General features: G+C 42.8%; 1 protein-coding gene across 1 annotated transcript in view; it reads left to right on the top strand.

Moving 5' to 3' along the window:
• Positions 1-26,186, top strand: part of LOC114296141 (fanconi-associated nuclease 1 homolog) — a 44,563-nt gene that overhangs the window by 5,751 nt on the left and 12,626 nt on the right. The window contains 2 exon segments of the mRNA XM_082880781.1: positions 7,450-7,720; positions 7,881-8,114. Of these exon segments, the coding sequence (XP_082736907.1) occupies positions 7,450-7,720; positions 7,881-8,114 (505 nt within the window).

Here is a 26,186-nt window from a genome sequence, read left to right as displayed (position 1 = left end):
AACTAACACTTCTCTACAATAATATAACTCACAATCTCAAGGATTTTTAGAAAAACATTATGGAAATCCACCTTTAAAATCATTTACAACACATGAGCCAACATCAAAGTGTCCATACTTCCCAAAAAGTTCTAAATCAACATAATCTTGTAAAAATATATATATAACTATAAGAAAGTCCCTACCTCAAGTTTGAAGAAGAAATGAGATGAAACCCCCCTAAATCAATAGTGTTGAAACTTGATCTCCACCGCACAAAACGTAGCTCTCGAGAAGTTATCCAAATTTGATCAAGGAACTAGGGTCAAAATGTTAATGGATTTGGAGAAATCAATGATTTTGTGAGGTTTGGTGTAGAAAAGGTAGAGAGGAGGAGAAATGTGTGTTTAGAGAAAGAGAGAGATGATGGAAACGTGATATACACTCAACCCAAGAAGAAGGAAAAAACAGATTTTTCGGACTCAGCTTTATTCCGCACGTGCGGCACTCATTCTTGCCTGTGCGGCACCCTCATCTGCACGTGCGGCACTCTCTCCCGCACCTCCTTCCGCACGTGAATATAATACAACAGCCAACCTAGAATTTCCTTTCCTCACCATAAGTGCAGCCCCACTTCTCGTACGTGTGGCCCAAGCCCCCGCACATGTGGCCCTGCCTCCCAGTTAAAACTTTTACCAGCTGTACTGAAAAAAAAACTGGATCCAACCTCATGCCTCCCGAAACATGTGAAACTTGACACCGGAATAAATAAGAACAAGGATTTTGAGAAACGTTTCCAAATGCAACAAACCCAAATAGTTAACAAGACTTCAAGTTAAACCCGACACTTTAACAAGGGTAAACCCAACATAAATCAGAGAGGAACGAGGCAATTTTATGCACCCGGTCATCACATTCACTGTTCAGAGTTTGAGAGTAGGTTGTGTGACGACATCTGAGGAAGGATTGCCAGGTCTTGGCATAAAAGTTATAGTGTGCTTGTTGAAGTGGCGGCTCATGTAGAGGCATCGGTATTAGTCATGGGACAGAGTATGGAGGAGGCCATTTCGGCGACTTTTGTAACTCAGGGTGTTAGTAGACCTTTTAAGAGACAGAGGGGTTCCAACCCACAGTTTGGGTTTGGGGAAAAGTAAATAGAGGGTTTTCACTTGTTTCAAATGTGGTCAGCTGGGCCACAACTCTCCGGCTTACCCACAGAGGAAAAGGGCATGGTCAGTAGCTCAAGTAGTAGTTGCACCACCTGGATCATTTAGCCGATCGGAACGTGGAGTGCTCGAGTGCTTAATGAGGGAGCAGTCATTGGGATCCTCACCAATTCAGACTTCGAACCAGTCATGTAGTCGAGGATCACTTATCTGCTAGGTGTGTAATCAGCCGGGTCACACTAAATGTTTCTATACCCAACCGAGGACTTCTCTAGGAGTTTCGCAACCTAGTCAGGTTCAACATTATTTGTTCGGGCAGAGGCAATACCATTATGGAAACCAAGCAAGCCAGATTTTGAGGGTCTTAGATAAGCCAAATTCTTAGACCTCCTAGAAGGGAATTATGCATTTGTTCTAGGTGTGGCCAGTTAGGACACGTTAGCAGTTCTTGTCCGTGGCTTGTGAACTCTTAGGGTATCTTGGGTTTGAGAATAACCATCTTTAGCGGTCCAGTGAGGGACGGTAACGGTGGTAATACCAACGGGATGGTTTCATTTTAGCTATTCTGTTTTGTAACCGGTGGGTTATTGTTTTGAAATCATTAAGTTCTGTTGTGTAACCAATGTGTTTTAGGGATGTTGAGACATCATAACTGCTTGTTTATATATATGTACGGATGGTTGTTTATTTCCATAGATTGGGTGGATTGGAGCATGTAATGAATCTAAAGTTTTATTAATATTATAAGTGTTGTGGAATCAAAAAAATTTCGTATTGATGCATATATACACTTGTGATTTGGTTTGGGAAGGTGATGGCTAGTGAGCCATGTTTTGAAATTAAAAAGAGTTTTTAGGGGATACGTGTTTTGGTCGGGGTTACAATGGGACGAGAACAGTTATACTTGCCGGGTGTGTGAAATTTCGTGAGTGTCTCTTTTTTGGTCTTATGTTCGTGGTAGACGTTTTGGTCTACTGTTGTGAGAATTCCTCGAAAGGATCTGAAGTGGGTGATTGGCACTAGGTCTTGTACATACAGTGCGTTGTTTTCAAGGGTGAATCGCGTATAGTTTCGTTGGGTACGTGTACCTTAATGGTAGGTTATGGTAGCTGATCTTCGTATAATCTGGTTGGTTGTTTCTGGTGAAGCGATGTTAGTCCCTTATCGTAGTAGTGGTTGTTGGCGTTGGTGGGTGGTGTTTTCTGAGTTGTTAGTATTATATTTCGAACAGTGGTATAGTGGGCATTTCCTAGGTTCTAGGATTCGTTTATTGTATTTGGGTGTGAGAGATGTGTATCCCAATTCTGGTTAAGTTAAGAGATGTTGTTGGAAGGATTGGTCAGGTGTATAACCCATGGTTAGTGTGTGACCTATGTGTAGGGTCACGGTGGTTTTGTGTTTATGAGGCGAGGTTTGGAATAATAGTAAGGAAGTTGAGAAATTCTTTTGTTCTTCTATAGAGTTAGGATGGTAAGACTTTGAAAGCCTTGTAGGTGTCGTGTGTATGTGCTTGGAACTTGGTTCAGGGCACTGGTTCAATAAGTATCAACAGTTGGTGGATTGACTAGGAGACTTAGTATTTTGGTTGTACTCATGTATTGAGTGACGAGTGGGATATGGATTAAAGAGTTGACCTTATTGGTTACTGAGGGATGGAGGTGTTGTGTTTACTTGTTGTTCGGTTTGGGTGATTACGTGGTAACAATGGCATTGTATCGTAGTAGGCCTTCGCAAGTTGACTTGGCTTGAGAGAATAAGTATGTGAATTTCGTTATTGTGAATTCGGTCGAGGTTGTGAGTACGTTCTCAGAATGAAGGATTCAGTGTGGAGATCACCCATTCGGGGTTAAAGGTAAGATGTCGTGCAATAAGTGAGGAGGTTTTTTTTTTCTAGTATGAGGTATGGCGGTGTATGGTTCGAATATTGGTGTTAGATGATGTGTAGAAGGGAATCGGTCACAGGACAATCCCAGGAGGGTGCCTAGGTAAGGCAATAGTGTAGTTAATGATTGGATTGAGTAGTTTAATATTCGATAGTACTGGGTCACTGTGGTATGAGTGTTTGTTGTCTAGTTTGGATAGTGGAACTCCAAGTGAATTAGTAAGATTGTGTGGAGTGAGTGGTGCGCTCTGTTAGAATTGTTTTGCTTATTCAGTCCTTGTGTGTGCCAGGTGTAAGGTACTAGTGTGTGTGTTGACTTGAAAGGGTGTATTGTGTTTGTCTTGAGAAGTGTAGTTAGGACTAAAATGTGAAGCAAGGATGTGTATGCCACTTAGGCATACGTGTGAGGAGTGAATGGAGAACCAAAGTACCGTGGGTTAACTTTGAAGAATCCAAAGTGATTTAATGGACCTGAGAGGTTGTGTATGGAACCCCATATCGGAGTTGGTAAGGTTGGGCAAAATGTGGTGTTGAGACTATATTGGGTGAAGTTAAGTGGTATGTCGGTGTTTGAAGGCTAGTATGGGTGAATAGTGTTAGATAGTTGATTGGTTAGTATTTGGGATGGTTGACATATAGTCACCTCAAGAATAGGTCGAGATTGAGGGTCGTGTAATTGAACGGTGTCTTGGTGTGAGATGTAAGTCCCGTATGGACAGTTGGAAGGTTGTTTTGAGTTATAGTAACCGGTTTGGAGCTTCGGTTGAGAACTTGGATCTTATAAGCGCTTTGCGCCACCAAGTGATTGGTGGGTGTGAAATTTCTTCCCTTGTGTTATTACGTTGCTGGCATTTCAAAAATTTGTGGGGGTTTCCATCGTGGAAATTTTGTTTTGGGTATTGTGGCACCATCGTGAGGGTGATGGGTTTTGTTGGGTGATTGTGTTGTGATTCATTGGAGAAATGTTGATGAATGATCTGGAGGAAAACGAAACTCTACTTTTTAGTATTGTGGCCTTGGGTACTTTGCATAACCTAAAACGGTTTTGGGTCGAAACATGAATTTGCAATTTTGGTTTTCGGGAAAATAGTTTGGAAATCTCTGAGTTTTGTTGTGGCCAGTTGTTAATGTATTTGAAATTGTGATGGTATAAATCTGAACACCTTTTGGGGAAAACCAAGTGTTTTGGGACAAATGGGGATAATAAGGCATTTTTTTTAACCTGAACGGACTATCTTATATCTAGTGTTGAGAGGTCGCATTTTGATCTAGCCTAAGTTGCTAGTTACATGTTGTATGTCTTTTTGGCAAGGACTTTGGATTGCCGGGCATTGATGTGCCATAACATTATTAATTAATCGCGTTTTATTTTGCGTTCTCGTTCTACGAGAGTTGACTGAAAGCCTTATGTGTGAGTGGTTTCCTTATTACCTACATTAGAGTGTTAAGCACTCAATGGTGGTTTGGGCATGGAAGGTAGTCGAGACGTGGTGGATGTCTTAGAGCGTTGTTGTTGTTGTTGAAGTTGTTGTTACTATTATTATTGTTATCGAGGGTATTTGTTCTTGTCTCATAAACCGTCACGAGTTTTGTCGGTTGGGGAGGCATCCATGTTTGTTCCTTGTTGTTGAGTCAAGTCTTGTGAAGCAAGACTTTTCTATTAGTTAAGGTGCTATGGAAACATCACGGAGTTGAGGAAACAACTTGGGAACGTGAGTTGGAAGTCCGTGAGAAATATCCAGATTTATTTGTTAATGTTTGAGCATATATTGAAATTTTGTTATGATTAATGAAATATGAAGACATTGTATATGTTGTATATGTTTTGGAAACACTAGTTTAATATAAACATTGTATATGTTTTGGAAAATATGGATTGTATTTTCAATGTTAGAACTTATGTATTAAGTTAATGAGAATGGATAACCGGAGAATGGGTCGTGGTGATGGAATTGAATGATTATCACTATTATAATTGATTTAAACATAGTTTTGAAAAATTGATTTGAAATTTTAGGGACGAAATTCCTTAAAGGAGGGAGATTATAGCGATTCCAATTTTAACCCGACCCTTTTGCATCTTGGACTCAGGCTTCGTGGTTTCATATTGTTGTTCACATTTTACTTCCTTTGTATCTCCTTAATTTTGGCTATTGAATTGTGGTGATTGCATTTGGGGCAGGTTGGTTGCTTAGTTTCCAAACTTTTATTGCCCAGGTTTTTGCTCCTCCGCTCAAGCGGCACTTCTTGCATTCGAGCAGTATTTGCAAACTCTCAGTACTTTTGCAAGTCTGCAAAACTACTAGGAGAGTGTATTTCGTGCTCGAGCGGTTCTTTCTGCGCTCGAGCGGGCTCAGCTTGAGTGGCCTTTCTTGTGCTAGAGCGTTGGCCTATTGTCTGCAAAACTTCTGGGAGTTTCCATTCTGCGCTCGAGTGGAACAACTTATTGTGTCTAACGCTTAAGCATTACTTATTGCACTCGAACGGACTGTGCGTATATCAGTTCATGAAAGTGACCTTTTACATCACTTTTTCACTTTTATTCTCTCTCTATACTTTCTAAAACGCTTAGATCTAGAGTTTCTCTCTCTAAACTCACACTTTCTCTACATTTTCACCTCGATTCGTTGGTTTCTCTACCCTAGTGTCTTTGGGAAAAAGGTAGAGCGTCTCAAGAGCTTCACTTTGGTCCGAAACAAAGCCTGGTTTCGACGTCTTTGAAGTTTCTACCTTGCTTTGCTCATTTTCTAAACTTAAGGTAGGGATTTTCTATACTCCAATATGACTTTTAACTTAGTTATCTGTTTTGTATAAACATCTTTGTGAATTTGAGAGATTTTGAACAAACCTAAGGTTTTGGTTTAAATTCAAAAAGGGGTTTTCAAAATGGGAGCATTGAAAATGGTTATGGAAGTGGTTATGAGGTAACAAAATGGTTGATTTTGATACTTGGGTTGAATTTTGAAAATGGGAGAAGTTTGCCCTAAAATGTCTTAAAGATTTATTTTGTATAAATAAATGGAAATGGATATTGGAAATGTGGAATTAGACCGTTGATTATGTAAATGGTAGAGTTGGATATGCATTATCACTCACCCATAGAAATTTGGGTAATTCATCTGTCTTGAGATTGTATTTCTGTTTAGAAATATTTGTTTTGGGCTATTGGTGGAGGATAGCTATGATTGTTGTAGAAATTGTATGAGGATTAGGTAAATTGAAACTAATTTCTCATCCATTGTCGTTGCATATGATTTTGTCTTTAAATACATTGTATATGTATGATGTTGGGAAGAAAAAGGGGATGTTCTCCATGTTTGGGAGAAGATAGAGGATGTACTCCATTGAATTAAGTTGGCCTGTGTATCTAGGGTGAAAGTTCCAAAAACCACACGTATGTATATGTATGGGTGCCGATTCCCACAGACTAGACATCCATAAAATGGCAAATAGAAGTGATTGTATGATGGTAGTACCGGTAGAGACCTATTGATTTGTATTCTCAGTTTGATTGTCTGAATGAAACAGAACCGATGTCATGAATTGAAATAATACAGTTGGTATTGCTTGGCTTGCAAAAGAATTATGAAACGGTTTATCAATGACATTGTAATTGCATATCACCCTTATATCTTTGTTAAGTTTCATATATTGTACTGGATTATTTCTACTGGGTTTTGGTTCACCCTATATGAGAAAATCATTTTTAGGTGTTAGTGATATCCCTCCGCCATGGACTTAGCTTGGGAGGACTATAGAGCTGAAGGCTCATCTTGTTTATTTTGCCTGTATTTTGGATTTCTTATTTGTACAAGCCTAAGGCTTTATTTGTATTGAGCTTATGACTCACCTTTGTTGTACCCAAGCAGTGGCTTGGAAAGATGTAAGCCATCCAGGCATATGACTATATAACTTCCATTTTGTTATGAATGTATATTAAACTTTGATTAATACAAGTATGACGTTTCACTTATACTACCGTTTGTGATGGGTTTATCGTATTAAAACTTTTAATTCACACTTCTTTCCCAACATAATAAAAGTGGGAAAATGATTTCTTCCTGGTTTAATATAATAAAATATTAATGTATTTGTAACTTAAAAAATGAAATTGTTATTTTCGTGTATACATAAAAATGTAAATCTGGTTGTTATTGCATCATCACTGTGTCCCTGTCTAGATTTTTTGAGAATTACCATATTCAATAAAACCGTAGGAAGCCAATCACTTTTCTTTTTTCTCTTCCATTTTTATGATAATGACAAAAGCTTAAGGCATAATAAAAAAGAAAACCTAATGAACATAGGAGATTGCGGTCCATTCTAATAATCTGCGAGATATTAATGAGGGTTCTATTCTTTGCATCCAACTTGTTGCTTGTTAAATACTCTCTGGACTGGATAATTGTTTACCCTTCTCAGTTACACCGATGTAATTAATTTATTAAAGCAACTACTAATTAATTTTACGTTTGATAGAAGAAGAGGATATTGGACTTTGAGGTTGTCAATTGATTTGGAGCATCTGGGTTGTCTCAATGAGAGCCTTTCGGTTGCTGAAGATGGGTTTCTAGATCCACGGGTTCGTGCTAGTTCCAGAACAACATTGCAAAGGGTTTTACGTTTGGGAAAACCACCAAGGCGCAAGAAAACTCCTAGTTTTTCTGAGTCTGTCAAGAGGAAGATCACTGAGGTGATTGCGAATTTGATTTTTTAGGGGTTGTGTTTTTAAGCTTTCTCATGCTGATTAAACTTGAGTCATCTTATGTCTATGGGTTTTATAGGGGTGATGTGCAAACGTGAATGCTTATCTAATTGTGGCTCTAATTATTTTTCATTTGTTGATAATTTAGCTGCATGTTCAGGGGAGACCATTGAACTGTAAAACTGGGATGAAGAGCAGGTTCTATGGTGAAGATAAAGAACAATGCGGAGTTGGGCAGCTTCCAATGCAATATTATGTCGGAGCAGGAGGCGGGTGGCAGGGTGTACATACAGAGAGTGGCATTTGGTTGACTATTTTTGGGCTTCTTTTGTGGGACATTATTTTTTCCGATGTACCAGATGTCTTTCGCACTAGATTTCAAGTACTTCTTAGTAAGACAATTACCATAGCTTTTGTTGTTGCTTCGCTTTTTTGATGAAGTTGATGCTTATCGTCTTTGTGGTCAGATGTAACGCCCCCAAAATAATACATAAAACCCCACATTCTTGACATGCATTGATATAAGAGAAATAAACACTTTTCCATTCATCAGAGTAGTCCTTACAAAAGTATTACATGTTGACAACAAAAGTAAATGCCCAACGGCTTACAACTTTCCAAGCCAACACTTGGTTATACAAAAGAGAGTACTAACTCATATCATATTAAGCCCTTGGCCTGAATTTACATGTATACAACAAAAGATAACAAAACAACAAAAGGAGTCTTCAACTCTCAAAACCTTCCAAGCTATGTCCTTGGAGGTGGGATATTACCTGGACCTGAAAACGATGTCCCATATAGGGTGAGCCACAGCCCCGTAGAGATATACTAAACCAAATATAAGTAGTGACTAAAACAATAGCATTTGATAGATGGTTAACACTTATAAACCAGTTATATCACAATACAGTTCCATGACACCTGTGTCCATGTTACATTTCATTTTCCTTTACCTATCCGAATCAATTCACATACATGGCTCAAAACCTGGCCAAACAATTCAATGGGACTATAACTCATATACTAACACTTCCATATTTCACAATAGATACACATATTTGTTGTATCAATGCTTCAATTTAATACACATATTTGCTGTATTAATGGAGTCCATCCCCTATCTCCTCCCAAACAGGTTTGAGAGTCCATCCCCTATCTTCCCTCAAGCCATGGAGTGCATCCCCTATCTCCTCCCACACATTACACATATTCCAAGTATATAAACAATTATCATATACAGGGATCACTCAATACACATATTTGATGTATTATTCCAACTTTCATATTCGATGACATATTCAATGTGATTAGTTTCGGTTTTCCCTAATCAACATGCAGTGTCTACAACAATCAAGACTATCCTCCACCGATAGCCCAAAGCAGTTATTTCTAAACAGATAATAAATGCATCAACAGATATAATATCAACATTTTCATAGGTGAGTGATAAATTAATCCAACTATACCATTTAATCCCATAATTTTCCAATTTCATTATTCTCAACTCAATTTCACATTTTTCCAAATTAATTATACAAATTAATTATCCATTACAATTAGGGCATTTTCCCCATTTTCCCAATAATAGCCCTAAGGCTCATTTTTCTTCCATAATCCATAAACAACCACTATTTCAAGTCTATATCACAAATATGATTCAAACATGGAAAACCCCTCTTTTAAAAATTACAAAACAAACCCTAACTTTTCCAATAATTACCCAACAACCCCAACATATCAAAATGCCCAAAATTTATGACAAAACTCATAGGATGGAGTAGGGTATCCATACCTTGAAATGAAGAGCTCAAATGGAGATGATGACCAAAACTCGAAGTGCTCCAAATCTGAGATTTTTCAGATTAAAACGAAGCCCAAGCCACTTTCTATCTTTCTTACAAAGGACTTAGGGTAGAAACACACTAAAACTAGATGAATCCCTAGAGAGAGTGTATGTAGAGAGAGAGGGAGCTCGGATCTAGGGTTTGCAAAATAGAAGAGATGAAAAAGTGAAGTGTTTACCCGCTACTGTCTACTGATATAACACAGGCTCGCTCGAGCGAAGGATTGGTCGCTCGAGCGACCAGACACACGGAACTCTCGCTCGAGCGTAGAAAGTCTCGCTTGAGCCAAGAATGCGAAGCTTCAGGTCTGCAACCCAGAAGCACGCTCGAGCGACAGAATGCTCGCTCGAGTAACGAAACCCAAAACATACACCTCGCTCACTTGAGCGAAGGAAAGCTCGCTTAAGCCAAGAAACACAGCTCTCAAGTCCAGAATCAGACGCAGACGCAAGCTCGAGCGAAGGACTTCTCGCTCGAGCCACCAGATACAAAACTCAACTCTCGCTCGAGCGAAGGAACCCTGGCTCAAGAGAAGGATCTAAAACACAGGGTTCGCTCGACCGACAAAGTCCTCGCTCGAGCGAAGACATGAAAAATTGGGCAGCAACCATTTGCTCCCAATCACACCAAACCTGAAACAAACCTGTCCAACACATCCTATAACTCAAAAACAAGGAATCAAAGGATGATATCACGATATATACAACAACAGGCTCCACGGAACCTAAGTCCGGATACAACAACCAAATAGGGAAAGACCGGGATCGCTATATCAGATGACTCAAATGGTTCTTAGTTGTGGCATATACATTTGAAGTGGATGTATGTTACTTTTCTCTAATGCACTTCATACTATATTCATCTATCCAGTCATGGTATTCCCTTTTAGATTTGGTGATAATCTGAAGTGAAGCTATCATGCCTCATTTATTTTTTCTACATGGGTCACCTAGCTTCTTTTACTTAACAAAAATGAGTTAATTTTTTAAGTGTAAAGCACTTTAGTAGGTGTGAAGCTGATATGTTTGGTTTCTTTTTCAAGTAGGTTTCAACTCCCCAAATTTAATACATGGACTTTTTAACGTTGAGGTAGCTAATTTCTTTTACAGAAGCGAATGAAAGAAAGATCAGAGATGGTTAAAGTAAAGAGTGAGGAATTAAATATTTTATCTAAATTCTCATGTCTAATTTTATCATTGTTCTTAAGATTACAAATGTCCTTTACGCTTATTCTCATGACACTCTCCCTTAATGTTGGCGCCAGTACAGCTTATGTGCCTTATTATCCCCCTCTAAAGGTATTTTAGTGATAGATTCTATAGGAACTGGATGATCCTATTTGGTTAAATACCTGGCGACAAACTCCTACGTTTTTTTCATCAAAATTGTGTACGTAGTGTGATTTATAATTTATTACTATTCATGTACTAGATGAACTATGTGATATTACTTCTCATTTGCATTTTTCTTTTTTGTTTTTTTTTTGATCGGCAAAACGAAAAACTTTATTGATAAAAACCAAACAAAGTAAGGAGGATACATCAATAAAGAGGAGCTTGGAGCTAAGCGAAGCTCCAACCTCCTAGTTGGTGAGAAACCAACAGATACAATAAAAACAAAAAATCAGATCATGCAAAACAGAACAAAAACCAGAATAACAGTGCAGTCCAAGAGAAACTCAGCAGATCAGCAACCCCAGACTGAAGGTCATAACAGACTCAATCCAAGTGTTTTGGTCATAGCAGACTGAAGGTCAGCAGCTGAGAAACTCAGCAGATCAACAAAAACCAGAAAACCAGTGCAGCTACCAGAGAAACTCATTATCAGCAGCAAAGCCCCATTAACAGTATTCCAGTGGGAAGCTCCATCAGTGTGAAAGACTCCAATCAGAGGTTAGACCCCAACATATCAAGATGCAAAAGACCACGACACCAATAATAACCCAGAAAATCAGCACAAAAGCAGTTCATAGATAATACCCCTCAGTGCATAATGCAGAATTTGACATTTTGCAGATTTAACACTAAATCATTCACGGAATAACAGAAAGAAGGGCTATACGCTCTGAACCACAATGCAATCCATGTTTTAATGAGTTCACATAGCTTTTCAAAATCCACCTGTGAGTCACCAAAAGTGATTTCATTCCTCTGCTTCCATAGAGACCAAAACACTGCCAAAGGTATTATTTTCCAGAGTACCTTCAGTCTGTTATTATATCTAAACCCAGACCACCAATGAAACAGTCCAGTCAGTGATCCCGACTGCACCCAAGATACACCCCACCAGCCAATGATATTGGACCAAACTCGTTGTAGCACGTCCGCGAGGGACCCTGCTACAGTTCGGACTCGATTTGTGTCACGGTTCTTAATCTTGAACCAAAGAGTCCAAATCAGGCAAATCGTTTTGAGAAACAGATTTTTTGAAAAAGAAGTGCCAAACATGGACTGCTTTGCCAGATACAGAGTCGCCACCTAAATATTTTAAAATGGGGGAATTTAGGAAACCCTGACTCGGTGCCGAAGGCCACATGTCTGTCATCACTGGAGTTGTCTCGGCTCGGGAGCTAGGTTACGATTGGGGAAGGTCAGCTATGAGCACCCCCTCTCGCCCGATCCGAAGATCGGCCTCTACTAACCGTGATATCTGTTTTTGAAAACATTATGTGTTCTTATTCCATTTGTTAGCCTAGAATTACTATGTTATGCGCACAGCAAATAAGTATAGACTAGATTGCCTAATTTGGAAAGAAACATTGCATATCCGCTTATTTTGGAAAATGTTTTGGAATTTGCTACTCGCAAGTAGGCTAAAATACAGATTTCAACGAGTTTTTCCAACTCAAACAATCCAACCTTCATCCGCAGGCATTCAAACAGTTTATCATATAAGCATCTAGCCACATGGTAAGCATACTGTCATGTTGACATTCACACGCATGCGAGATGCTAAAGCATAAAATACTTACATCGTACTCCAAGCCAAAACAATAAACTGGTTAGCAAACATGCGTGATCCTAGTTTATGTTAAATTGACTAATGCAGCACATACAGGATGCAATTAGATAGACTCGGCTAACCTAAGCATGGCATGTGAAATGCTACAACTATCACGTATTCAATTTGAAATTGAAGTACAAATGCAGTTAGAATGATGTGTCGAGCCTGGTGCATGCAAGGCAAATGTATGAATGCACGCATACATTGCTTAAGGTATGCTAATTTTAAAGATGCCCTAATCTACCATCAAAAGCGAGTAAATAAAAGGGAGGAAAGACGTGGGGTTGGAAGACATACACCCACTCACGCACACTTACTACACAATTGCCCTCACTCAGAGGGTACAAATAAATATTACAGTCCGGATAACAAATACATTAATTATTACAGAATTTCTAATTAATTAATAGAAAGAATGCAAAAAACGAGAAAGGTGGCCACAGCCTCCGCCTCGGGATGCGCGAATGATGCATGCTCGAAATCTGGCTCGCCCGGAAAGCCCGTACCATACCACTGCCGCCTCTGTTTATACTGCCCTGTCTCTCTAAAAATTGCCAAAGTCCTAGGACAGGTTCCCTGCATGCTGCAGAATACCACCGGCTGGAGGAAATTCCCACCGGCCAAATGTAATTTCCATCGGCTGCTGTTGGAATTATCGGCCATTCATACAATGCCGGTCGGCATTGAATTCTGCCGATCGGCAAAAGATTCCTGCAGAGGCCAGTTTTGACAGCAACAGAAGACAGACAGTATATGGCATGGGATTTCAGGCACATGTGAGCACGGTCATGTTTCCCATCACGCTTTGAACTCAGGGAAGCATGGCCCTCGATCCTCGAGCCATCAATGGTGCATGATAGCCCAAGAGATCAAGCTTGCCACTTGATGTAAAAATGCATGTAATCACACAAATGAGGACCAAGACCCTATCATACTGAAGTCAAGGGCCCCGGTGACCGAGAGTCAAGGCGCATTACATCACTTATAGTATGAATGCTCCTTGACCCTTACACTTGGTTTGACACCCCAAACCAAGTAATGCAATTCATGTTATGCAAACAATGCCTCAAAGATACAACATGGGATTAAAATGCAAAGCATGCCAAGTGCTATGCAACTAATATGGCAAGTATGCAATGCTAGGCACACAAGATGCAAATGCGATGCGAATATGGACAATCTAAGCAATAGGATCAACACAATACAACACTTGATGAGGCAATTATGCAATGGTCATAAGACAAGCATGCAAGAGGGCCTTTAAACCATAAAGGGGCAGACCTTGATCCATCCCAAAACAGTGGCCAAAAGTGCCTAAAAGGGTGGACAAATACTCATGCCAACAAGCAAGCCAATGGTCCCAAGGTTAAGGCACAAAAAGGGGGCACTTCACTCCCACCAACATGACCACTCATGGCATGAATTGGACAAGCCAAAACAGAAATTTAACATGCAAAAATGGACTCCAAAACCCATTAATATGCCAGCTAAAGTGGCCCCAAAGAGATGTATGCACCGAAGCTCATTTCTAGGCATAAGTGGGCACACCCTCAAGGCATGAAAGAGGTCACACATGCACACATATAAACATGATTTATGGACTGAAATATGGTCCTAAATGATGCCAAATCATGAGGATGGTCACAGCTACGCATGCTAGAGGTCAATATGCTCAAAGCTTACAAGCCAAAACACAAAGAGGTGACACCAAACAAGGCAAGCATGACTGAAATAAATGGCCAATAGACCTTAAACATGGTAAAATAATGCCAACACCTTCATGGAACTAAGCCAACACATGCAAGAATCATGGCCTAAACACAAGATGCATTTCTAGGCCAACTAGGGGGATGTGAAGCAAGTATGTTAAGCATGCAAAGGGGCCTAAATCCGACCAAAAATAGAGATTACATATGACCTAAAAACACCCAAAAACCTCTGAAAAAAGGGCCAAAACCAATCAAGCATGCATGTTACCCTTTAAGCCAAAATGCAAGGAAATAAGACAATGAAGGGAGAGGGGTGTCCCTCCCCTATGCAAGACTTCCAACCACCTTCCTCACCACTGAAAATCCACTGGTTTTCAGTGGTGAAAAGACCAAAACACTTAAGCAAACAAGGCCTTACCAAGGAGGCAACAAAGGAGGCCAAATAAAGCCTAAGAGGGTGAGTTTGAACTCAAACCACAAAAGACCCTTAATGAAAGTTCTTAAGCATGAAAATATAAGCCTTTTTTATGTTATGCACAAAAACTAAATCAGCAAGCAAGATAGGTAAAAGACTAGTGCAAGTTTGGGGAAACTAAAGTAAAATGCTAACCCTCGAAGCACACTTCAAGAATAACCAATGCAGCCCTCTTCTTTTGATCAAAAATAGCCCAAAAACTCAAGAATCAACCCTCCAAGTCCCTCAATCTCGGAGCAAGGTGTAATAGTGTGTGTATTAGTGCAAAAGTAAGGTAAAATCACACTTTTAGGCCAAGAAACACACACAAGGGAGGAGAGAGAGGGAAATATAGAGAGAGGGTGTATCTATATGTATAAGCTCTGGTTTTTCCTTCCAAGTTTCTAACCAAGAACAAGGAGAAGACCTCTCCTCTTATAGAAGTCCCTCTTGCAAAGCTTACACAACAAGCTTGCTTAGAGGGAAATCCCTCCATACACGTGTATGGAGGGAAACAGAGTTGGTGCCAGCTATCACAGCTGGCACAAAATATCTACATAAAGTAGATGAACAGTGGTCGGCTACTCAAAATTGCCATTTTGACAAAAAATAGTGCCGACCGGCAAAATAGATTGGCGACGGAAACACAACACAGCCGGTGGCCTGTGGCTATGGCCGGTGGTGTGTGGGGATGCCTCACAAGGCATTCCCTGCCCCTCCAAGGCAAAACACAAGTGTTTGGTGCAAAACCAGACACTAAACAGTCGAGTTCGGAGATCCTGAGGCAAGGCGCGTAGCCGAGACCTCCGGGAACTCCAAACGAACACAAACAAGGGTAATCACCAAGTGTTCCAATGGTGACGTCCAAGTCTTGAGGACGGTCAAAAATGGGGTGTCTACAGTTGCCCCTCTTTGACAGAACTCGGAAGTCATAACAATGACGGGAGTGAATGTCAAAGCCCAGAGAAGACCCATTTTTGACAAGGCCGAAGACTCAGACAAACATACAAGACAAACAAGGTATGCGCCCGGAGGCAGGGGCAAAATGCAAGACAATGCACAGAGCCGGACATAACTTATGATCATGCAAAGAAAGCTGTAACGAAGCATAACATGCGACAATTTTAAGCTAGCATACACCAAACTACACTAAAATGCAGAAAGGATGTAAGAGAATTATGTAATTCTCAATACGTCTCACTCGGAGGATACAATACCTGTGCGGCTCGTCTAGTTGCACCAGCCTCAAATGAACCGTACATACAATATCGTACCTGCAAAGAAAACAAACTTAACAGGTACAACATCGTTAACAACATGCATAATAGTGTACCCGAAATGCGTGACAACGCAAAGCAAGTAGGGGGCATAACAATGCTGTGATGGTACAGATGTGTAAGTGGAGTATGCGGTCTACGCAGGCAATGAATTTGATCATAAGCATGCAGTCTACGCAAGCAATGAAATTGGACATAAGAATGCGGTCTACGCGAGTAGAATATGCGGTCTACGCAGGTAATGAATTTAACAATCATGCGGTCTACGCAAGCAAAACATGCGGTCTACGCAGGTAATGGAATTGAACAGTTATGCAGTTTACGCAAGCAATACATGCGGTCTACGCAAGTAATGTAATTAACATGCGGTCTACGCAAGCAAAACATGCGGTCTACGCAAGTAATGAAATTGAACAATCATGCGGTCTATGCAAGCAAAACATGCGGTCTACGCAGGTAATGGATTTGAACAATTATGCGGTCTACGCAAGCAATACATGCGGTCTACGCAGGTAATGTAGGTGAGCAAATATGCGGTCTACGCAGGCAAAACATGCGGTCTACGCAAGTAATGTAAGTGATCACAAACATGCGGTCTACGCAGGTAATGTAATTAACATGCGGTCTACGCAAGTAATGAATTTGATTACAGATATACAGTCTACGCAGGTAATGTAATTAACATGCGGTCTATGCAAGTAATGAAATTGATTACAAACATGCGGTCTACGCAGGTAATGTAATTAACATGCGGTCTACGCAAGTAATGAAATTGATTACAAACATGCGGTCTACGCAGGTAATGTAATTAACATGCGGTCTACGCAAGTAATGAAATTGATTACAAACATGCGGTCTACGCAGGTAATATAATTAACATGCGGTCTACGCAAGTAATGAAATTGATTACAAACATGCGGTCTACGCAGGTAATGTAATTAACATGCGGACTACACAAGTAATGAAATTGATTACAAACATGCGGTCTACGCAGGTAATGCACTTAACAGAAACTTGAACATATGTGAGTGAGGACATATCATTCATAATGCAGGGATGTAAAACACTGTAACACAGCGTAATTGAAGCGATTTGTGGGAATCCTTAAGACATGAAAAGGATACGGGAAGGAACGTTCTTCGTACATATTGAGCATCATTGGCAGAAGTTGTGACCTGAGGTCAACTCGAAGGTCCATGTTTCAAAAGCGTACTTCCCCGCAGGGTCTCAAGTAATGAAGGTGCCAAACTATGTGGTTGACCCGAACAAAGACATGGAAGGTGCGTTGACCGCAAGGGGAGTTTTGCTGGTATCCATTCCGACACTTGGCTACCCTGTCATTCTATGTTTTACTTTCCTTTTTACTGGTAGTTTGAGCACATTGCACTGCCTCGGGTAGGTTTTATTCTTTCTCAAAATTACACATTTTGCAAAACACGTGACGGGAATGAAACAACCATTTTGTTCAAAAGATGTTGTATTTGTAAACTTCCTATGCATCGCATCGCAAGGTATCACACCACAATGTGAACGAAATTGAACTCATTTTGAACACCGAGTATTCGCATCGTAATAATCAGGCAGTGAACAGACTTACAACTCAATAAGCAAATGTACAAAGGCATGATATGACCAAACAAGTGTGAGTACAACTCGATAAACAAATCAAAAACTCAAAGAGAGTGAAATACAACTCGATAAGCAAATGTACAATAACCTGATAAGCAGACAGGTATGACTACGCAAGAATCGATCACCCGGGGAGGGATCAGTGGTGGTGGAGTTCCCTAATCCCTAGCATAAACAGCTCAAGGAACCAGGAGAAAGCCCATCAGCCAAGGGCAAAGGCCATCGGCCAGAAACTTGTTCGGTCGGCAAAAGATGATGGCCGGTCGGCAGGATATTTGGCTAGCAGGCTATGAATGAGGGAATCACCAGAATGTTGACACCTGTCCTCCACCCAACCTTATCTCCTACAAAAGACCCTAACTTCATAGTTTTTCTCAATTCCACACTGATTTGCTCTAATGGAAGAGTTTCTTGCTCAAAATCTCACAGCTTGGATTGCTAGCTTGGATGGCTCGGAAAAGTTGAATTTCCGAGGTTTCGGCATAAATGCACTATTCACTCTGGCTCGTACCCCACTGCACCTCCCGTTTCTCCACACCGCGGCAAGGTTTTGGAATCCGGTGACGCATGTCTTTAGCTTTGCTGGGCAAGAGATATGTCCTACCTTTGAAGATTTTCGAGCCTTAATGGAGTCCGAGCGCGACGAGGAGCTCTTGCCCCAACTTAATTTTGGCCATGCCCAATCCTTAGGGCGAATGTGTGGACTCAGCATGCGTGACGCTCGGTCTCTAATTTGTGACGGGATGCTGGACATTTCAAGTTTGACCGATCGGTGTTCTGATGCTGGTGATCGCAACAACCATCATTGGCAAGGCTTCCGGCGACATGCCCTCTGTTTGTGCATCCTATCCCATTTTCTATTCGTCTCAGGCTCTGGAGGGTCTAGTGTCCGGCTGATTGAGGTTGCCCAAGGCATGAAGGAGGGCAAGAGTTGTATTGCCATGACTCTGGCTGCGACGTTAATGGGCTTAGACGCCTTTTATCATCATGAGACGACCAGATTAGCAGGGAGTTCACTACTACTACAGGTAATGTTTCCCACCCAATCTCACATTTGCATTGCTCACATCACTCAGCCCTCAAGCTCGGTCTTTTCTCACAAAACCCTATTCTCGCTTTTCTCTCCTCGTACATCTCTCTATTCTTTGCTCTCTCATTTTTTCATCCCTCCCCAGGTATGGTTGATGGACAAACTGCAGGTTGTGGACTCTTGCCTAGAATATTCAGCTCATGGGTACTTCTTCCGGCACCATCTAGTCAATGCCCTGGATGAGGGATGGTGGTTTGCTTGGATGTGCTGCTTGTCCGCAGACCGTATTGCTTGGCGGTGCCCTTGGCTGAGCCTTCCGGCAATGAGTTACAATATGCCCCGGCAGACTGGGATTCAATTGGTTGGTCTCACTCACTGTGTGTTCTACTTCTCGTTCCGGATTCGAAGTCAATTTGGCCATGATTAGACCTGCCCGCCAGAGGGGATAGAGTATCCTGCTGCATTCCCAGCCCGAGGCACACAGCTTGCTTGGCAGGCCACCGCGTGGAGGATGAGAGAACTCCTGGCCCCCGCTCCTACTTTCAGTTGCACTTTGTCTGATGAGTGCTTGGATTGGCTCAATGAGGAGGCACAGGTCGGGCCCACCTTGGCGTCAGAAGCTTCGACTAGCTCTGGGAGGGGGCGCAGGAGCACCTGACTTAACTATGCCCCAGATTTATTGCTTTATTAGTACTTTCAAGTTTTCTTTATGAATGTAATAAAAGCAACTTCGATTGTATGCAAGAGCAGGAGAACTCTGTTTTGAAATCAATGAAATTGAAGGTTGTGGTACTGAAAATTTTCCGTTTTGGTCCAAAAATGGTCAAAGTTATAAAAAAGATTATTTGAACAAAGTCGGCTTTTATTAAAACTTCCCAAAATCATTTTCGATATGGATCAGAACTGGACACGCCTAAGATCTGTCACTGAGATGCACAACCCCAGATCCCTGCAACTGGAAAGTTGCCCCTAGTCTGAAGAGCACCGCAGCACTGCACAGCAACGGAAAGTTGCCCCTAGTCTGAGTAGCACTGTACTGGAGATTCCAATGGATGCTGATAGACAAAGATGACTGAGATGATCAAATGGACAAAGTTGATCGAGGAAGTGTTATGGCTGAACTTCAAGATGAAGTTGCCTACGTATCCCATAAATGGGAATCAAGCCTTACGTAGTTCAGGCTTAGGTTCACTCGAGTATTTTCACTCTCCTTTTGCGCTCTAACTTTTGCCAAAGCCGCCCTTTGCGGGTTTTCAGCCTTGCGAGCTCAGTTTTTATATTTTCTAATTTTTTGTGCTCTAACTTTTGCCTAGGTCGCCCTTTCAGGTTTTCGGCCTAGCGAGCCTCTCAAGGGTAATATTTTTTCAACTTGTCCATGTTGATCGGTTGGGAAAATTCCAGGCCATCTAGGTCCATCAGAACCACAGCTCCACCTGACCAGATAGCTTTGATGATGTAGGGACCGGTCCAATTGGGTCTGAACTTGCCCCTTGGGTCGTGGATGGGAGCTCGGTTGTCCTTGAGCACCAAATCCCCTTCCTTTAGATTCCTGGATTTAACCTTCTTGTTGAAACCCCGGGCAATTCTGCGCTGATAACTTTGAACGTGGTACAGTGCTTTCAGTCTTCTCTCGTCAAAAAGCATGAGTTCCTCAAACCTACTCTGCTGCCAATCTGCTTCGGCTATTTGACACTCAGCCAATACCCGTAAGGACGGAACCTCAATTTCGATAGGTAGAACGGCCTCCATTCCATAAACTAATGAATACGGAGTCGCTCCGGTAGAAGTTCTAATTGAAGTCCTGTAGCCCCACAGAGCAAACGGCAACTTATCTGGCCAATCGCGGTAGGTTTCCACCATCTTCCGCAGTATATGCTTGATGTTCTTATTGGCGGCCTCAACTGCTCCGTTGGTTTGCGGCCGGTATGTGGATGACTTATGAAAAGCCACGTTATATTTCTCCAACAAGTCAATCACTTCCTTCTTCAAGTGGGAATCGTTATCTGAAATAATCTCGTTTCGCACCCCGTAGCGACAGATGATGTTGTTTCTGATGAACTTTGCGACGTGCGACGCCTTCAACACCGCGTATGATTGGGCCTCGACCCACTTCGTAAAGTAATCTATCGCTACCAGGATAAACTCATGTCCATTCGATCCCTTCGGGGTAACAGCTCCGATCACATCAATTCCCTAAACGGAAAATGGCCATGGGGACGTCATGTTGTACAGCTTTGACGGCGGGATGTTCATACGGTTTGCATGGATCTGGCATTTGTGGCATCGCTGAACAAAGCCGATACAATCCTCTTCCATGGTAGACCAGTAGTAGCCCTGTCTGAGAATCTTTCTGGCCAGCATTACTCCATTCATGTGTGCACCGCACTCTCCTCCATGGATGGCCTCCATCAGGCGCTTCGATTCTTCAGCTTCTACACAGAGTTTATGCATTCCCAGATGACCTCTCTTGTACAGCTTACCCCCGCAGATGATGAACTGAACAACCATTCTTCTGATTGCCCTTTTATCCTTGGCATTTGCCCCTGGCGGATACGCCTCCTTTTCCAAGAAGTTCCAAATGTCGTAATACCAGGGGTTGTCGTCCTGAGCCTCATCTATGGCGGAAATTGACTCGTACGCTGGCGCAAACTTCTGATCAATAATGACTGGACGCATCCGGACTCCGGACGGGATGTCTATCATGGAAGATAGAGTTGCTAGTGAATCTGCGAACCTGTTGTTCTCTCTTACTAGGTGGGTGAAATTCAGTTTCTCAAATCGAGGAATTAAAAAATCCAAGGTTTGGTGGTAAATTATCATCCTTTCCTCTTTGACTTTCCAGTCTCTTTTTGCTTGAGATACAACAAGGTTCGAGTCCCCAATAATGTCCAACCGTCTTGCCCCTAGTTCTAGGGCTGCTTCTAGGCCAGCAATACATGCCTCATATTCTGCTTCATTGTTCGAGACTTTGAACCGGAGTTTGAATGCTGAAGGGATACGGGAATCGTCCGGCGCTATCAGCAACACTCCTATCCCATACCCGTATTGGTTCGACGCTCCGTCAAAGTACATCGTCCAAGTTTCATCTTCGATGTGCAGAATAGCTTCATCTGGGAACAGGTACTCAACCGCTTCATCCCCTTCAACCGGGTGGTCGGCAAGGAACTCTGCTACTGCTCTTCCTTTTACTGACTTGCGTGTTACATACTTCAGATCAAATTCAGAAAGCAACAGCAGCCAGCGAGCTAGCCTACCCGTAAGTGCCGGTTTCTCGAAAAGATATTTGATGGGATCCAAGCGTGAAACCAACATTACAGAGTGAGCTAATAGGTAGTGCCGCAGCTTCCTGGTAGCCCATACCAAGGCCAAGCAAGCCTTCTCCAGCGGGGTGTAGCGGGTCTCGTAATCCAGCATCTTCTTGCTCAGATAGTAGATGGCCCTCTCCACTTTGTTCTCTGACTCTTGTGCAAGCATGCAGCCCATGGTAGTCTCAGTTACTGAAAGGTACAATATCAACGGCCTCCCCGGCTCTGGTGGTGACAACACGGGCGGGTTCTGTAAATATTCTTTGATCTGTTCAAAAGCTGCTTGACATCGGCCGTCCCATTGGAACTTTTTTCCTTTCTTCAGGAGACCAAAAAGTGGTTCACAAGTCAAGGTTAATTTTGAGATAAACCGTCTTATGAATTGCACTTTACCTAGAAAGCCTCGCACCTCCTTTTCAGTCATTGGTGGTGGCATTTCCAAGATGGCCTTGATTTTGGAAGGGTCGACCTCGATGCCCCTTTGTGTAATCAGAAACCCTAGCATTTTCCCCGCTGTAACACCGAATGTACACTTTTGGGGATTCAACCGCAGTCGAAACTCTCTGATCCTTTGAAAGAACTTTTGTAAGGCGGTGTAGTGGCCCTCTCTTTCTTTGGACTTGACAATCATGTCGTCCACGTACACCTCGACCTCTTTATGGATCATATCATGCAATATCGTGGTTGCTGCCCGTTGATAAGTAGCTCCAGCGTTCTTCAACCCAAATGGCATCACTCTGTAGCAATATGTACCCCACGGGGTAGTGAATGCAGTCTTCTCCCGGTCTTCGGGTGCCATTACTATCTGATTATAGCCTGAGAAGCCATCCATAAACAAAAGCAAGGCGTGTCCTGCCGTGAAATCTACCAATTCATCAATGTGCGGCAAGGGAAAGTCGTCCTTCGGACTGGCCCTGTTCAAATCTCTGAAGTCTACACATACCCGAATTCTGCCATCCTTCCTCGGCACCGGAACAATGTTGGCCAACCAAGTCGGGTATTCGGATACCAGCAGGAAGCCTGGATCGATCTGCTTGGTGACATCTTCCTTGATCTTAATGGCCCAATCAGGGCGGATCCTTCTGAGTTTCTTCTTGACAGGTCGGGCCTCGGGATCAAGAGGGATCCGATGCTGTACAATCTCAGGATCGATTCCAGGCATGTCTTCGTAGGACCACGCGAAAACATCTTTGAAATCTTTTAATAAAGCGACTAAGCGCTCGCGTTCCTCTGAAGACAACGTGGACCCGATCTGGACCAGCCGCGGGTCCTTCTCAGTACCAACATTCACGGTAGTGATTTCATCCATTAAGGGTTTAACAAATCTTTCCTGCTCTTGATCAATTAACCGTTGCAAAACCAGAGGAATTTCTTCCTCGTCGTTTTCATCAAAATTTTGAAAATCCTGATTTAAGCAATAAATCAAAGGCATAGAAAAATACTCAGAAACCACATTCACATCGTTCTCATTAAATACTTCCGAGCCGTCTGATCCTTCTATTACAACAGACTCAAAAGAGAAGGAAAATGACGACCTAGACAGGACTGTGGCATCCGGGTTATCACCCCTAGGAAAACCGGACTCAGACTCAGTCGAGCTGGAACCTGATTCCGACTCACAGGACTCGGTGGAATCAGATTCCGGCTCACTACCTGACCCGGTGCTGCTGGATAAAAATCCTTCTTCATATTGCCAGACGAGAGAGGGTGCGATGGATGCATCCAAAATAGTTGCTGGTAGGCTCGCAGCCGTTTCGTTCCTGATCATAGATACCGAGGAGCTATCCCCCAAGCACTTCTGTTCGATCGGAGGATCTAAAAGCAGACATGCCAGTGCTGCCCCCATTTCATTTTCAGCGTCCTCAGACTGCACTTCCTTACTTTGTTCAGCCTCAACCGATAGATTTGTTTGCCCTTCGGCGATGTCACTCTCAGGTAGCTGCAGGTCGAAGAAAATCTCAAAACCTGGCATGCGCTTCTTCTCCGTGTTCAGCCATGGTTCTGGGAAGCCACAAAACGGAAAGTCCTCCCCCTCCCGAACGAAGCGTCCGTTCAGGGTACCCTGAATGGGCCTATGCATCAACTCGAAAGGCTTCCCAGCCTTCTTTGCTCTGGCTCTTCCGGCCATTTCCTTTCCTTTCCTTATCCAGTCCTCTTTGGTGGGTAGATAACCCAATCCAAAGGTATGAGGGTTGTGTGGCACTTCGGCCAATACTGCGACGCCCTTCCAGCCGCTCTTGCCCAATCCCATTCCGGGGATGTATTGGAGCTTGTTCATGAGATAGACTGCCTGAGCACTGACATATACCCCTTCACTAGCAGCCATGATATCCTGTACAACCCGAGCCTCAGCCAAGGTAAAACCTGATATGAACACATCTTCCATACCGTGCTCAATTTCTAGAACAGGCGTGGATACTTCTAGCGGCGGATGAATCGATGAATTTCTGAAAACGATGGCTACTCCCTTCCCATAGGGGTATTTCACCACTTGATGTAGGGTGGAGGAGACTGCCTTTGCCTGATGCAGCCACGGCCGTCCTAAAAGCAGGTTGAAAGTTACAGGAGCCTCCAAGACATGGAAATCTATCTAATGCTGTCCCGGCCCAACCTTTGTTTGAATTTTAACTATCCCCATTACTTCCCGGCTTGTGTTGTCATACGCCCGAATCACCTGGGCCGTTGGCACAAAATCCACAATTTTCAAACCGATCGCATAGGCTGTCCTTGCTGGGCAGATGTTGATGGCAGACCCCGTGTCGACAAGCACCACGGGTATCCATTTATTTCTGCACTCCACAGAGATGTAGAGTGGCTTGTTATGGTTCGCACCCTCAAGTGGCAGTTCTTTGTCAGAAAAGGTCAACATCGGGGTAGTCCCTCCCGAAAAAACTAGGCCCACCAGCTGTTCGGGCGTGGTGTCTATAGAAAGCTTGGCTTTATCCATGGCTGAAAGGACAGCCTGCCTATGTACTCGAGAAGCCATAAGCAGCCCCCAGATGGAGATGTCTGCTTGTATCTTCTTCAATTGTCTCAATACGGCCTCATCTTCGAGTTGCTTTTCCTTTTGCTTCTCTGCCTCCTTATCTTTTCCAGACGCCTCCGGTTGATCTAGGTGTGGAGGCTTGAAGTACCGTCCACTCCTTGTCATATGATCGACTTCGCCGATATACCAGGTATCATCTGGTTGGTTACCTCCCCAATCCTCGTCCGTGTGGGCAAGACATAGATCATCATCTTCCCACCACATGCCATCTGCAGCTGACAGGCACCTGTCCGGTTCTGGCATGACTGTTCCGATACTTCCAGTACCTTCTATTCCTATGCTCGCAGCATTCTCCATTTCTATACTTGTGGCAGTCTCAACCCCCACGTGGGCTTTTGCCTTCCTGATCCTCTCAGAATCTTCGAATCTTTCCTGCTCTGACTGTGTCAATGCAGTAGATTGTTCAATGATCCCTGTACTCAAAATGCTCCACTCCCGAGCGAAACTCTCGACACTGGCGCTCTCCAGCGATGTACTCTGTTCTTCGACCCTCCCGACTGTCACTAACATTCCTGCCCCTGCCGGGCCTTGCTCTAACTGAAACTCTCCTACCACATCTGGCTGATCGTCCAACCATCCCGTGGCCTCTGTCGATTCATCATAATCGAACCAGTTGACGGCTGAGTCTTCTGGATCTTGGTTACTGTAAAACTAGAACTTGGCAAGATCCTCTTCCACAGCTGTCAAATCATCCGTTCCATGTCCTGGACTGTCCCCTTGGATTGCACACAGCTCTCCTCCTGCTGGAAATTCCACATCTGGTTTATTCTGGCCCATCGGTGAAATGTAGTCACTCAACATCACTCCCAGACTCCTCAGAGTCTGGCTCGACAACCCCCTTCTCCTTTGGAGTCTTCTCTCTCCTGCTCTCGATGGTCACCACCACTGGCTTGGGTTGGGTTATGGAGACGTCCATCATGCACAAATCGGTGCAATCAGGAAGGAAAACTTCTGGCTTAGGCAGGTTGGAAGGTGTGATATAGATACTAGGATCGTAGGACACGACCCCAGTATGAATGAATTTGATTATTTTGGGTAGTGGAGCTTGGTTATGTGTGGGGAGAGGATTTGTAGTAACATTGGGTTTCTCAGGAGGTAAGATCACCCCGTTATCAATGAGATCTTGAATCTCATGACGTAATCGAAAGCACAGG

The sequence above is a fragment of the Camellia sinensis genome, chromosome 7, assembly GCF_055761805.1.
Source record: "Camellia sinensis isolate YWXY chromosome 7, ASM5576180v1, whole genome shotgun sequence".
In the NCBI taxonomy this organism is placed as follows: Eukaryota; Viridiplantae; Streptophyta; class Magnoliopsida; order Ericales; family Theaceae; genus Camellia; species Camellia sinensis.
The sequence above is the reverse complement of the archived record's forward strand: the minus strand, read 5'-3'. Positions and strand labels throughout refer to the sequence as shown.